This window comes from Emys orbicularis, chromosome 2, assembly GCF_028017835.1.
Source record: "Emys orbicularis isolate rEmyOrb1 chromosome 2, rEmyOrb1.hap1, whole genome shotgun sequence".
Classification (NCBI taxonomy): domain Eukaryota; kingdom Metazoa; phylum Chordata; order Testudines; family Emydidae; genus Emys; species Emys orbicularis.
Window position 1 is genome coordinate 58,451,252 of NC_088684.1, and position 13,685 is coordinate 58,464,936.

Below are 13,685 nucleotides of genomic sequence, written 5' to 3' on the forward strand. Positions count from 1 at the left end.
AAACATAATTCTGCATTTGGCCTGTTTGATGTATTTATATGGGCCACTTGAAATATTCAGATTCTCTGAATCTAAGCTTTCATTTAAAGAAAATATAGTAAGTTTCTAGCCATCGTAGCTGCAGAGATAACATTTCAGATGTGAGCCAAGTATAACGGCTGCAGTTATGTCTGCCTGAATGTGCAGACAGCTTGAAACCATGAGTCAGAGGTGTGAACTCTCCATATTAATCTGATTGGAGAATCAACTTTAAAGAACAATGATGACTCTTGCATGTCACTTTGTCAACTTTTAAAATTATTTAATCACTGATCATTTCAGTGGGTGGAATGGGCTTAGAGGCTGGGAGTGAAGTACACTGGAGTGGGAATTGGAAGTTGCTGCAGGAAGGGAAATGCAGAGAAAAGAGGAGACTCACAAAATTAGAGGAGGGAAAGAGAAAGGATGGGGAAGGAAGAGAAACACAAAACAGAAATAGTGATGCCTCGAGGGAAGCATATTCTCTCACTGAGTAGTGAATGTGACAATGAGACACTGAATAACTAAATGTTTCATTACTACCTAAAGGCTCTATTCTCCTATTGCGCTCTGTGCAAACCTGACATCAGAGGGCATTCCATTGTATACTCTGGGGAATATATACTCCTAAATTTATACCCCAGCCCATGGAACACAATTAAACATAATTCATTCCCTCCTCTGAATGAGTTTGACACTTCTGCTTTAAAGGCCTTCACTTCCATTTGAACCCCCAAGAGGAGGGTGTTGGCAAATGCTGTCTCCCACCCCCTGAGATTGAATCTCTGCTGTAGTGCAGCTGCTCCCACTTGCACAAGAGTTCAGTTTCTGCCTCTCTCTACTACTGTGGGCAAATTTAGCCTCAGGTAATTTGTGACCAAATTTTTTCACCTTCTGATGGCTTTGCAGGTGTCCACACTGTAAAATTACCGCCATCCTCACTGGCCACCTTCTGAATAGCCCCACAGAGAGACCAAATATTCAGCAGGCATGTAGGCTGACATGCCTTCATTTTCCTCCCTGATGTGGTTGAGGTGCATGGTGTGGCAGTGTAAGAGACTCTTGTACTTCCTGTATTGTACCTGTTCTGTGGATAAATAGAGAGCTTGAGGGCCCAATACTGCAAGTTGCTGAGTTCTTCTTGTGAAGTGTAAATTCACTGAAAACCATCAATCAGCGTACATATTTGTAAAAGGCTCTCTTGTTTCTGTTGCTTTTGTTTTTAATTTTACCTTTCTTAAAGTTCCATAAAGATTTATTTTTAAATGTAGCTTCAAAAATTACTGCTAACTAACTAGGACCCACAGTTGCATTGGTAATATGTATACAGCCATTTATTTTTGCCAACAGATGAAACATATTAAAGATCTTGTAGTGGAAGAAGATGACGAGGGGTGCACTCCACTACATTATGCGTGCAGACAAGGAGTGCCCTTCTCTGTAAATAGCTTGCTCGACTTGAATGTTTCTGTCTATTCTAAAAATAGAGACAAGAAGTCTCCCTTGCATTTTGCAGCCAGGTAAGTGGTGCAGTCTATACAATGTATCAATGCCATTTTATACATTCAGATTTTCTCAGTATTATCCTGTACATTAATCTTTTAAAGCTATGGGCGTATCAACACCTGTCAGCGACTTCTCAGAGGCATGAATGACACAAGACTTTTGAATGAAGGTGATAAGAAGGGAATGACTCCCCTTCACTTGGCAGCCCAAAATGGTCATGAAAAGGTCGTGCAATTTCTACTGAAGAAGGGTGCCCTCTTCCTGTGGTAAGTGTATGGGTTTCCTTTCTTTAAAATAATTAGTGTTACTGAGCTACTTTATTACTTACATTTTGTACACATCTCTAAAGTTGTGCTGGATTGTCCACACAAGTTTGCATTAAAGCTAAGGTATGAATTATCACATGTACACTAACATTGTATATAACACTTTTGTTTAAGTCATTAAGAATATTCGACAATGAACATGATTCAGGGGGCTTTTCATATAATGTGTTATTAGTCCGGTACAATTCACTAACACATAGGATGTCACAATATTAACATGAAATAATGTTACTTATTATATTATATTATATTATATTATATTATATTATATTATATTATATTATATTATTATAAATAATGTTATATTATTATTATGCAGCTTTTGTGGCCTGCATCATGCGGGAGGTCAGACTAGATGACCATATTGGTCCCTTCTGACCTTAAAGTCTATGAGTCTATTAATATAAATAAAATTGTGTGCTTTTAATGCTTGTCGGTTGCCTTAAATGTACAATTCCACAGTACTACAGTGTTGTATGCAGCATCAGCTGTTACGTGTTAATACCAGGGTCTTGTAAGTTTCTCACTTATTTCAGAGGCAAATACCGTGAAACAGGCAAGATCCCACAAGATCACATATCTGCCTTTATGAGACCCAATTACTTCTATACAGTTGAGATTACCCTTACATGGCTGAGTGTAGTACTAGTAGGAGACTATCGTACTTTACTCAGCAAAAAGACATTGACATTGATGGAGAACAACAGTGGGGAAACTATTGTGAGGGAGAGGAGAATCAGGCCCATGAGCTCAAGGTTGTAGGTTATACTTGTAAAAATATGTGAATAACATCATATCTACTGTTTCAAAAGTGATTATAAAGGCTGGACAGCCCTGCATCATGCTGCCTTCGGAGGATACACTCGCACAATGCAAATCATTTTGGATACTAATGTGAAATCTACAGACAGAGTGGATGAAGAAGGGGTACGTATATGTATAATTTTTGTTTGTTTCCACTCTGTTGTCTCATTGCAATCAAACACGTAATCCCTGTTAGCAAACTTGTTTCACTGTTGAAGATTATGAGAGACTGTGTTTATGATAATATATTTATTTTGGCAGTTATAAAACCCTTACTATTTTGTTCTTGTTAACATATATTGTTTAGGTTTATTTATAATTAGTGAAATGCCCATCCAAGTTCTAGGAGCTGTACACAACAGAAGATCAACATCATTAACACAAAATGTAAAGTAGAAAGCACTTTAGACTCTACTAACTATACCACATGACCCACATAACAGTGCAGCAGTATATAATAACATAATAAACTCACAATATGAAGAGCTCATAACAATGAAAGGAAACCCACCATAAATAATGACTCATCAACAAACCTCTTCAAACCTCTCAGTCTATTCCTCCTGGAAAAGCCTAGTAGTTATGCTTGCAGCTTGTTCTGAAGTTTGTCAAAACCAAGAACTTTTGGCCAGGAGAGGAATCCAGTTCCAGAGCTGAAGACCTCTTGTGGGAAATGATGCATCAACAGTCCCCTCTCAGAAACCAGGGGATGTTCAGATCAAGCAACTGTTGTTTTACCAAAATGGGAGAGAGACAATCTTTTAAGTAATCAGGGCTCAAAGCGTTTAGGACCTGCTAGATTAAAAACAGCACTTCAGATTCCACTAGAAGCTAATCAGAAGCCATTGTGTAGTCCCTTATTTGTACATTGCTCAGAGAAGACTGCCAAAGAGATCTAGAAGCACTTGTCTTCCTGCCCACTAACTTGCAATTGGACTTGTGCTTCTAAGGCCTTTTAGTGCTTTTGAAAATCACAACCATTTACCTCAGTTTTATGCAAGTCACTGAGGGCAAAATCCTCCTCTCAGAGAGCTGCTTGCAAATAATTCCCTGCAGGCCTATGCGTAGTACCACACTGGTGGAAACTAATTTCAGATTCTTCTCTTCCTGACCCTCAAATATAGATTCTGTGGATCTGTTGACACAGGACAGTTTTTTATTTTTAACATCTTGCTTTCATTAATTGCAAAACTATGAGATGTTAATAATTAGTATCCCTTGTATACGCTTTGCCCTTTCCTATATGCAGTTTGTTTTTTCTGTAATGGTACAAGCATATACAATTAAGCACTTGCGACAAAATTCTGTTCTTTTATACCACCACTGAAGTGATTCAGATGGTCTAGATAATACTTAGTCTTGCCATTAGTGCAGGGGACTGGCTTAGATGACCTCTCAAGGTCCCTTACAGTCCTATGGTTCTATGAATCGAGAGCAGAATCTTACCCTTGAGGAGTGGGAGGAGAGGGGGAAAGGGTTGTACATTTCTTTTAAGCATAGTGATTCCTAGTAATGTTTTGGTATGTTGTCTTTCTGAAAAGAACACAGCTCTTCATCTTGCTGCAAAAGAAGGACATGCGAAAGCGGTGAGACTTCTTCTTGATGGTGGTGCCAAAATAATCTTGAACAAAGCATCAGCCTCTTTTTTCCATGAAGCAATACACAAGAGGCGTAAAGATGTAGTGTCTGCTGTCATTCTGAATAAAAGGTGAGATGCCTATACAACACTTTTTAATAGTTTCAGGTGTTTAGTGTCCATTTTTTTCTCTTTTTTCGCTGGCAGTTAAAGTACTGAGCATGCAATATACCACGGTTGATCAGATACGTATTTTCCGTATTCAAAATATTAATACTGATATAATATGTATAATGAGAATCGGGAGGAAATGGTAAAATAAATAACAATCAGCTATTGGAAGGAAATCCTCTGCATGTCAGGGCAATTGTTCTGCAAGAAACATGGCAAGAAACCAAGAGAATGAGTAGTTCTTGCTCTAGAATATGGTACTGTAATGGTACAAATATGCAAAAATTTTATCAAAACCTGAGCACAAGTCTCATAATTCCAGGGATTTAATTTAAAATTGCTGGGTAAAACTGTTGCAAATGTTTAAGTACATGAGGAAGACGCAAGGAAGAAAAGGCGGTTGCAGTGAAGCTAAATGAATTCTTTGCATTGATCTTCACTGCAGAGGATGTGAGGGAGAATCCCACACCTGAGCCATTCTTTTTTGGTGACAAATCCGAGGAACTATCCCAGTCTGGGGTGTCATTAGAGAAGGATTTGGAACAAATTGATAAATTAAACAGTGACAAATCACCAGGACCAGATGGTATTCATCCAAGAGTTCTGAAGGAACTCAGATATGAACTTGCAGAACTACTAATTGTGGTATGTAATTTATCACTTAAATCAGCCTCTGTACCAGATGACTGGTGGATAGCTAATGTAACGCTGATTTTTAAGAAAAATACTCCAGAGACAAGCCTGGCAATTACAGGCCAATAAACCTAATCTTAGTACCAGGCACATTGGTTGAAATTATGGTAAAGAACAGAATTATCAGACACATAGATGAAAAAGGTTTGTTGGGAAAGAGTCAACATGGCTCTTCTAAAGGGAAATCATCTCTCACCAATCTATTAGAATTTTTTGAGGGAGTCAGCAAACGTGGACAAGGGTGATTCAGTGGATATAGTGTACTTGGACTTTCAGAAAGCCTTTGAGAAGGTACCTCACCAAAGGCTTAAACAAAAAAGACAACTATGGGGGGATATGATAGATTTCTAGAAAATTATGAATGGTGTGGAGAAAGTGAATAAGGAAGTGTAATTTTCCCCCTTCACATAACATGCAAACCAAGGATCACCCAATGAAATCAATAGGCAACAGGTTTAAAACAAACATAAGGACATGCTTCTTCACAAAATGCACAGTCAACCTGTGGAACTAGTTGCCAGGGATGTTGTGAAGGCCAAAAGTATAACTGGGTTCAAAACAGAATTAGATAAATTCATGGAGGACAGGTCCATCAGTGGCTATTAGCCAAGATGGTCAGGGACACAACCCCTGGGTGTCCCTAAACCTCTGACTGCCAGAAGCTAGGACTAGACAACAGGGGATGGATCAATAGATAATTTCCTTGTTCTTTTCATTCCGTCTGATGTATTTGGCACTGGCCACTTTCGGACAACAGGATACAGGGATAGATGGACTATTCCATTCAATGAATGCCATTCAAGAATTGTCTCATGTGGGTTCCAGGACTAGCTGCTCTAAGATGCAGTCATTTAAGCTGTCAAGAAACTTTATTTCTGCATCCTGTCCTGAGGTGACATTGTACCCAGTCAATACGGGGATAGCTGAAATCCCCCATTATTATTGAGGTTTTTTATTTTTATAGCCTCTCTAATCTTCCTGAGCATTTCACAGTCACTATCACCATCCTGGTCAGATGGTCTGTAATATATCCCTACTTCTATATTCTTATTATTAGAGCATGGAATTACTATCTATAGAGATTCTATGGTACAGTTTGGTTCATTTAAAATTTTGACTTCATTTGATTCTACGCTTTTTTTCACATATAGTGCCACTCCTCCACCAGCATGAGCTGTTCTGTCCTTCTGATATATTTTGTACCCTGGTATTACTGTGTGCCATTGATTATCCTCATTCCACCAAGTTTCTGTGATGCCTGTTATATCAATATCCTCATTTAATACAAGGCACTCTAGTTCACCCATCTTATTATTTAGACTTCTAGCATTTGTATTTAAGCACTTTAAAAACTTTTCACTTTTTAGCTGTCTGACATTACATAATATAGTTGAATGATACTCTTTTTCATTTGACTGTTTCTCATCAGCTCCTACCTGTATTTTATCATCTTTCATCCTCTCCTCCTTACTAGGACATAGAGAATCTCCATTAATAGATTGCACCAGGCAAGCAAATCACCATGTGGTTCTCCCGGTCATCGCAAACCCAGCTATCTATGTTTCTAATGATCGAATCCCCCATAACTATATTACCTGTCTCTTCCTAATAACTGGAGTTCCCACCCCTGGAGAGGTATCCTCAGTATGAGAGGATACCATGACATCATCTGGAAGGAGGGTCCCAAATATGGGATCATTTCCCTCTGCTCCAGTTGGATGTTCTCCTTCCCTGAGACTTTCATTCTCCTCAACAGCACAGAGGCTGTCAGACCAGGGGTAGGACTGTTCTACTATGTCCTGGAAAGTCTCATCTATGTACCTCTTTGTCTCCCTTAGCCTCTCCAGGTCAGCCACTCTGGTCTGCATGGTCTCTGAGGGCCAGGAGCTCCTTGCACCGAATGCACACATATGCCACCTGCCCATAGGGCAGGTAATCATACATGCTGCACTGGGTACAATAGACTGCATAGCCCCCACTCTGTTGCTGGACTTGTGCCTGCATTCTCTTTTTACTCCTGCAGCTCATTCCTTTGTTGATGTTTTGTTTTTATCAGGGGGTGTTTTTGGCTTTAAGTTTAAAGAATGTTAAGTTTATCTAGTCCCCACTCCCTCTCTAAACTCCCTTGCAAAACTCCCATTAGCCACTCCTGTTCACTAGCTCCTCAGGTTGCTTAGGAGCTGGCTTTTTAAAGCCGTGGTCTTCCTGAGTAACTCAACCCCCTGGTTAAGGGTTGATGGGCTAGGCTCAGAACACAGTCCCCCAGATAAACAGACCACACGGTATATTTCAGTAAAGCAGCAAGCACACCACAAACACAAACACACACAGTACAGACAACAATCTTACCCCCAGGGTCACGTAAATGCTCCTCCTTCATCCAGAGAACTCCCTCACAAAGTCCGCTGTTAACTAGCTCTAATACTGCATGCAGATGTGGTTGCCCCATCTCAAAAAAGATATATTGGAATTGGAAAAGGTTCAGAAAAGGGCAACAAAAATGATTAGGGGTATGGAACGGCTTCCATATGAGGAGAGATTAGTAAGTCTGGGACTTTTCAACTTGGAAAAAAGACGACTAAGGGGGGATATGATTGAGGTCTATAAAATCATGATTGGTGTGGAGAAAGTAAATAAGGACGTGTTATTTACTCCTCATAACACAAGAACTAGAGGACACCAAATAAAATCAATAGGGAGCAGGTTTAAAACAAACAAAGGAAGTATTTTTCAGACAACGCACAGTCAACCCGTGGAACTCCTTGCCAGAGAATGTTGTGAAGGCCAAGATTATAACAGGGTTCAAAAGAGAACTAGATAAGTTCATGGAGGATAGGTCCGTCAATAGCTATTAGCCAGGATGGGCAGGGATGGTGTCCCTAACCTGTTTGCCAGAAGCTGGGAATGGGCAATAGGAGATGGATCTCTTGATTATTACCTGTTCCATTCATTCCCTCTGTGGCATCTGGCATTGGCCACTGTCAGAAGACAGGATACTGGGCTAGATGGACCTTTGGTCTGACCCAGTATGACTGTTCTTATGTTCATTCTTATGTTCTTATGAGAGTTTGTTGACGTTTAGATGGGACATGTTATATATGCCATCAGTCTGCTAAACCTGTTGGGTCCATTTCAGGAGTGGCGGAATTGTACCATGAGTGATCACCACTCATGCTAAGAGTGGCAGGATGACACCCAGTTTTTTTTTATTACCTTCAGAATTTTGTGAGCCCAAGATACAGACTTCCAGTATCAGTTTAGGGTTCATAATGAGTCCAAGGTTTTAAGAAGAGCTCGGTATATTCTGTGATTTGCAAAACATCACTGCTTATCTGAAAACAGGATTAAACATGAATCATTCTTAGGGAAACATTCAGGGATATTATTCAATTATGGCTTCAACAGCTGATTTTCACTTCATGGCATATAAATTCGTTACACATTGTAATTTGCAGAATAATTTCTGAAATAACAGCTCATCTGGTCTAAAAATAATTAGATTTCAAAATAATATAATCCATTTTTCTTTCATTATAAAGTTGATGTTTAACTTCTTATCCTTTGCCGAGAAGCATAGAATTAATTCTCCACTATTTCAACTTATTCTTGCAGATGGGAAGAAGCTGTGACAACATTTTCTCACTCTTCTACTGCCAATAAGTGTCCTTTGTTGGAAATGATTGAATATGTTCCTGAATCTTTAAAGGTAAGATTGTTTAGTCTACACATTAAGAATTTACCTCATTCTAAAAATTCTGTGAAATTTGCAAGTAAATCTGCAACTGTGAGTATTTATAAAGACTTGGCATGTGCAAGTGCATATTGTCATATACCCATGTAAACAAGGTAAAATTTCCCGTTTGTTAACATATATGTACAAATATAGGTTGTGCACATCACGATGTATACTGTAAATGTGGATTGAATAATTATTTTTGTTAGAAGGGCTGCTGTATTGTTGAAGACCGTGGAAACATTTTTTTCTAAAGTATGGAAATCTTCCTTTTTTTCTGAACAGTGCTAATTTTCAGCAATCATGATCATTAATTTATGCAAATTAATTGTTTTTCTTTACATGCTGAAAGTTGGTTTTGGACAACTGTATGATTGAGTCTTCAGAGGAAAAGACAAGTCGAGACTTCTATGTAAGTGGAAGAAAAAAAGTAATTAAAACTAGTACCTTTTAATTATTAAAACTCTTCTTACAGTAAGATATGTCATAATGTACCTGCAATATATTAGTAGTGATAAATCATTTGCTAAAAATTTGGATTGTAGTGAATTGAGTGAACTTGGCACTTTCTGAACCTTGGCAAATCATCAGTGTAGTTTATATCTGCTTAAACTTGCTTACTCTGTAAAGTTTAATCCCTTTTTAACATGTTTTAGATAGTTTATATCTGGATCATTGTGCAACTGAAATTCACCAAAGGTAAGCTGAGTAAACTCGTGGGTCTGTGCTCCCGGTATGTGATTGGCAAGAATCCCTTTAGTTTAGAATTAATAATTTAAATCACCTCATCAGTTGGTAGCATGAATTTACCTAGTAATGCGGTTCAGTGGTACCAACTGCCTCTAATTGTCTGGCTATACCAGAAGGAGGATAGGAGACACTGGATATGGTTTAATTAGACTGCAACTGTCTGGGAGTACCTGGCAGATAAAAGTGTACAGTGCAGGTAAATCCATGGTCATTTCAATATCTACCCAGGGGGCTTCCATTAGCCCTACCCCTTTTCCATCCTGGTTCCCAGCCAATCCGCTGCTGGGTCCTTACCATCCCCCAACCCTCGAATTAGGGTTAAGGTGGGCTCCAAAGGGGGGGGTGGCTCCCTGCTGTTCTAGTCATGGCAGCCCCGAACCCCCCTATTTCCATTCGTTTAACAAACACCTCCTTTAAATCCTTTACCAATCCATTTATCTGATCACTCTATCCCTTTCCTATGGAGTACTTGCATAGGACATCTGCCCCATGCTTACATAATGAGTTGTGACATCATAGCCTAACTCCTGTTCCTGCTTGCCCTACCTATGCCCTACCCTACCTACCTGCTGTGAGGAAGACAAAAAATCCCCCACCTTGCCTTGGTCCAGGTGAGAGAGGGTTTTTCCCACCTGGCTTACTCTATATACTTTCCCCTCCCTTCTGGACTGGTCACCTGGAGGTATGATTCAGCGTTCCCACATTGAGCTGCTCTTCGGCTGCACCAACATTAGTGCTTCTCTGCCTCTTAAAGAGGTATACTCCTTCCCCCAGCAATCCAGACAACAGCCCCTCATCTTAAGATGCAGTGCGGTCATTATCAGTCCCTTTTTCATTGCAGCCTGTAATGGTGTTCCTTTTACTCCCTGCTTTTATAGGTCTGCTGAAACAGACTTTACAGAAACACTACCACGCCATAAATTGTTCCTTCATCTATTGTAAATACAAGCTGGGAGGACCCTCTTTGGCTTCAAAGCAGTAGGAGTTGAAAAATCCTTTTCCAGGAGAACTCAACTGAAAATGAGTGTCCTACAAAGCTCAGGTTAAGGCTACACTGTGGTGATCTTTTGCTACCACAGATACCTTGGCTGCTTTTGATGTCTGTTTCAAACTCCTTGAGAACTCTGATCATTCAAGTCCTCAGGGTCTTTCTTAGTACTCCAGTATCTAAACCACAGCCAGACATGTTGAATAGCCTGGTGAATACTTGTTATCACTTGACTTCACCTCTGTCAATATGTGTACGTGTATCAACTGGTTTAAGCAGTTTCCCAGTACTTCCCCCTACCAAACTGATTCAATGTCCTCCAATTAAACTTAATGGCAACTTTCATTGACTTCAAGATTTGCATGGTTAGACCTTAGATGGTTTTGGTGCTAAAATCATGATGTGTATATTTAACATCCCTGTTTGTTCTCTAACCTTTGAAGCTGTCATCACACAATTTCATAACATGCTTCAGTATCCTTGGCTCCAGCAACTTCAGCACAAGTTGTGCTGATGTCATGCCTAAAGTGTTGATGCATGTTCCTCCCCAGATGGTTCAGTAACATGAGCCAAACTGGGATAAGAAGAAAAAGAAAGAGGATTCATGAAATCAGAATTGCCATTTAAAGGCAATAGAAGAATCTCCTTAAAATCTACACATCTATCTGGAGACAAGAGGAAGAGACAGCTCCACACTTTGCTTTTTGGAGGAGAGCACTGCTAAAGCCATTCTATTTAATCAGGAACCCACAAAAGGCTACAGTCTTCATATTATGTAGTTCCTTGAACTGAAGGCCCTTTCAAATCTGATAGCAAAGTAATCTATTCAGTATATGGACCAGTTGGTGAAATATGTATGCAATTGATGCTGTCACCTTTTTATATTTACAAGGGAAGAAATATCTTGTTCCAAGGGATGCCCCTGGTATCCCCTTTCCACCTTCTGTATGAAATTAGAACATAAGAACATAATAGCTGCCATACCGAGTCAGACTATGATCCATCTGCTTAGTAGTTGTCTCTGACCATGCCAAAGCTTCAGGGGGAGTGGACAGAATAGAGTGATTATGGAGCGATCCATCCAGTCTTCTTTTCTCAGCTTCTGGTAGTCAGAGGTTTAGAGTTGCCCCAAGCATGGGGTTGCATTCCTATCCTTCATGAACTCATCCAGTTCTTTTTTGAACATAGTATGCTTTTGGCCATCACAACATCCCATGGCAATGAGTTCCACAGGTTAGTTGTGCATTGTGTGAAAAAATATTTCCTCTTGTTTGTATTAAGCCTGAGGTTTATTAAGTTCATTTGATGCCTCCTCGTTTTTGTATTGGGTAATGGGTGAATAACACTTCTCTATTCACTTTTTCCACACCATTCATGATTTTATAGACCTCTATCAGATCCCCCTTAGTCATTTCTTTTTTTTTTTAAGCTGAATAGCCTAATCTTTTTAGTCTCTCCTTGTATGGAAGATGTTCCATACCCTTGATCATTTTTGTTTATAGTAGTTGAGATTGAAATGGACACATTCACAATTGGCTTAGCAGTTCAGTAGGTGTATATAATTTTGCGTGTGTGTGTGTGTATATATATATATATATATATATATATATATATATATATATATATATACAAATACATAACATACACATAACGTAAATACATGTTTCCAGGTATGTTGTCTTATTTTGCTCTTTGTCCTGTTTTGAAGGTCAGTTGCTGTAATTTTCATGTTTAGAAATTGTTATAACTATAATTTAAACTTTAGCAATTTATAGGTCTTCAACTTTGCTAAGATACCTCTTGAAATGAATCTGGAATCAAAGGTTATAAATTTTCCAGAATATACGCTATTTTCTTAACGATGAGTACAAGCGAAATGTTCACTTTCTGAGTCAAACACACCTGGTTTAAGTGGTGCAGCTGTCTTCAGTGTTCATAGATTTGCATATAGATTCCAAGGCCTGAAGGGACCATTATGATCATCTAGTGTGACCTCCTGTGTAACACAGGCCACAGAACTTCCCCAAAATAATTCCTAGAACAGATCTTTTAGAAGAACATCCTGTCTTGATTTTAAAATTGTCAGTGATGGAAAATCCATCATGACCCTTGGTAAATTGTTCCCATGGTTAATTACTCTCACTGTTAAAAATTACACCATATTTCCAATCTGAATTTGTCTAGCTGCTACTTCCAGTCTTTGGATCATGTTGAACCTTTCTCTGCTAGATTGATGAGTCCATTTGTTCCCCATGTAGCTACTTATAGACTAAGCAAGTCACCCCTTAAACTTCTCTTTTGAACTCAATAGATTGAGCTCTTTGAGTCTCGCTATAAGGCATGTTTTCTAATCCTTTAATCATTTTGTGGCTCTTCCTGAAACCCTCTCCAATTTATCAACATCTTTCTTGAATTGTGGGCACCACAACTGGACACAGTATTCCAGCAGCAGTCGCACCAGTGCCAAATACAAAGTTAAAATAATCTCTCTACTATTACTTGAGATCCCTCTGTTTATGCATCCTAGGATCCATTAGCTCTTTTGGCCACAGAGAGCTTATGTTCAGCTGATTATCCACCATAACCCCCAAATCTTTTTCAGAATCACTGTTTCCTAGGATAGACCCCTCCATCCTATAAGCATGGCTTCCATTCTTTGTTCCGATATGTATATATTTCCATTTAGCCATATTAAAACATATTGTTTGCTTGCACTCCTTTTACCAAGGTACCCAGATCACTCTGAATCAGTGACCTGTCCTCTTCATTATTTACCACTCCCTCAATTTTTGTGTCACCAGCATACTGTATCAGTGATGATTTTATGTTTTCTTCCAGATCATTGATAAAAAAATGGTTAATAGCATAGGGCCAAGAACTGATCCCTCCAGGACACCACTGGAAAAACACCCGCTCTATGATGATTCCCCATTTACAGTTACATTTTGAGATATAGCAGTTAGCCAGTTTTTGATCCATTTAATGTGTACCATATTAATTTTATATCATTCTAGTTTTTAATCAGCATGCCATATGATACCAAGTGCAACGCCTTAGAGAAGGCTAAATTAAATAGATTACATCAACAATATTACCTTTATCAACCAAACTTGTAATCTC

The 13,685-nt window shown here is 39.0% G+C and overlaps 1 protein-coding gene across 1 annotated transcript in view; it reads left to right on the forward strand.

Moving 5' to 3' along the window:
- The window catches only part of TRPA1 (transient receptor potential cation channel subfamily A member 1), a 69,685-nt gene that overhangs the window by 37,730 nt on the left and 18,270 nt on the right, over nucleotides 1–13,685 (forward strand). The window contains exons 11-16 of the mRNA XM_065397827.1: nucleotides 1,369–1,538; nucleotides 1,626–1,790; nucleotides 2,663–2,777; nucleotides 4,196–4,362; nucleotides 8,707–8,800; nucleotides 9,180–9,239. Coding sequence (XP_065253899.1) covers nucleotides 1,369–1,538; nucleotides 1,626–1,790; nucleotides 2,663–2,777; nucleotides 4,196–4,362; nucleotides 8,707–8,800; nucleotides 9,180–9,239 — 771 coding nt within the window. The remainder of the gene's footprint in view (nucleotides 1–1,368; nucleotides 1,539–1,625; nucleotides 1,791–2,662; nucleotides 2,778–4,195; nucleotides 4,363–8,706; nucleotides 8,801–9,179; nucleotides 9,240–13,685) is intronic.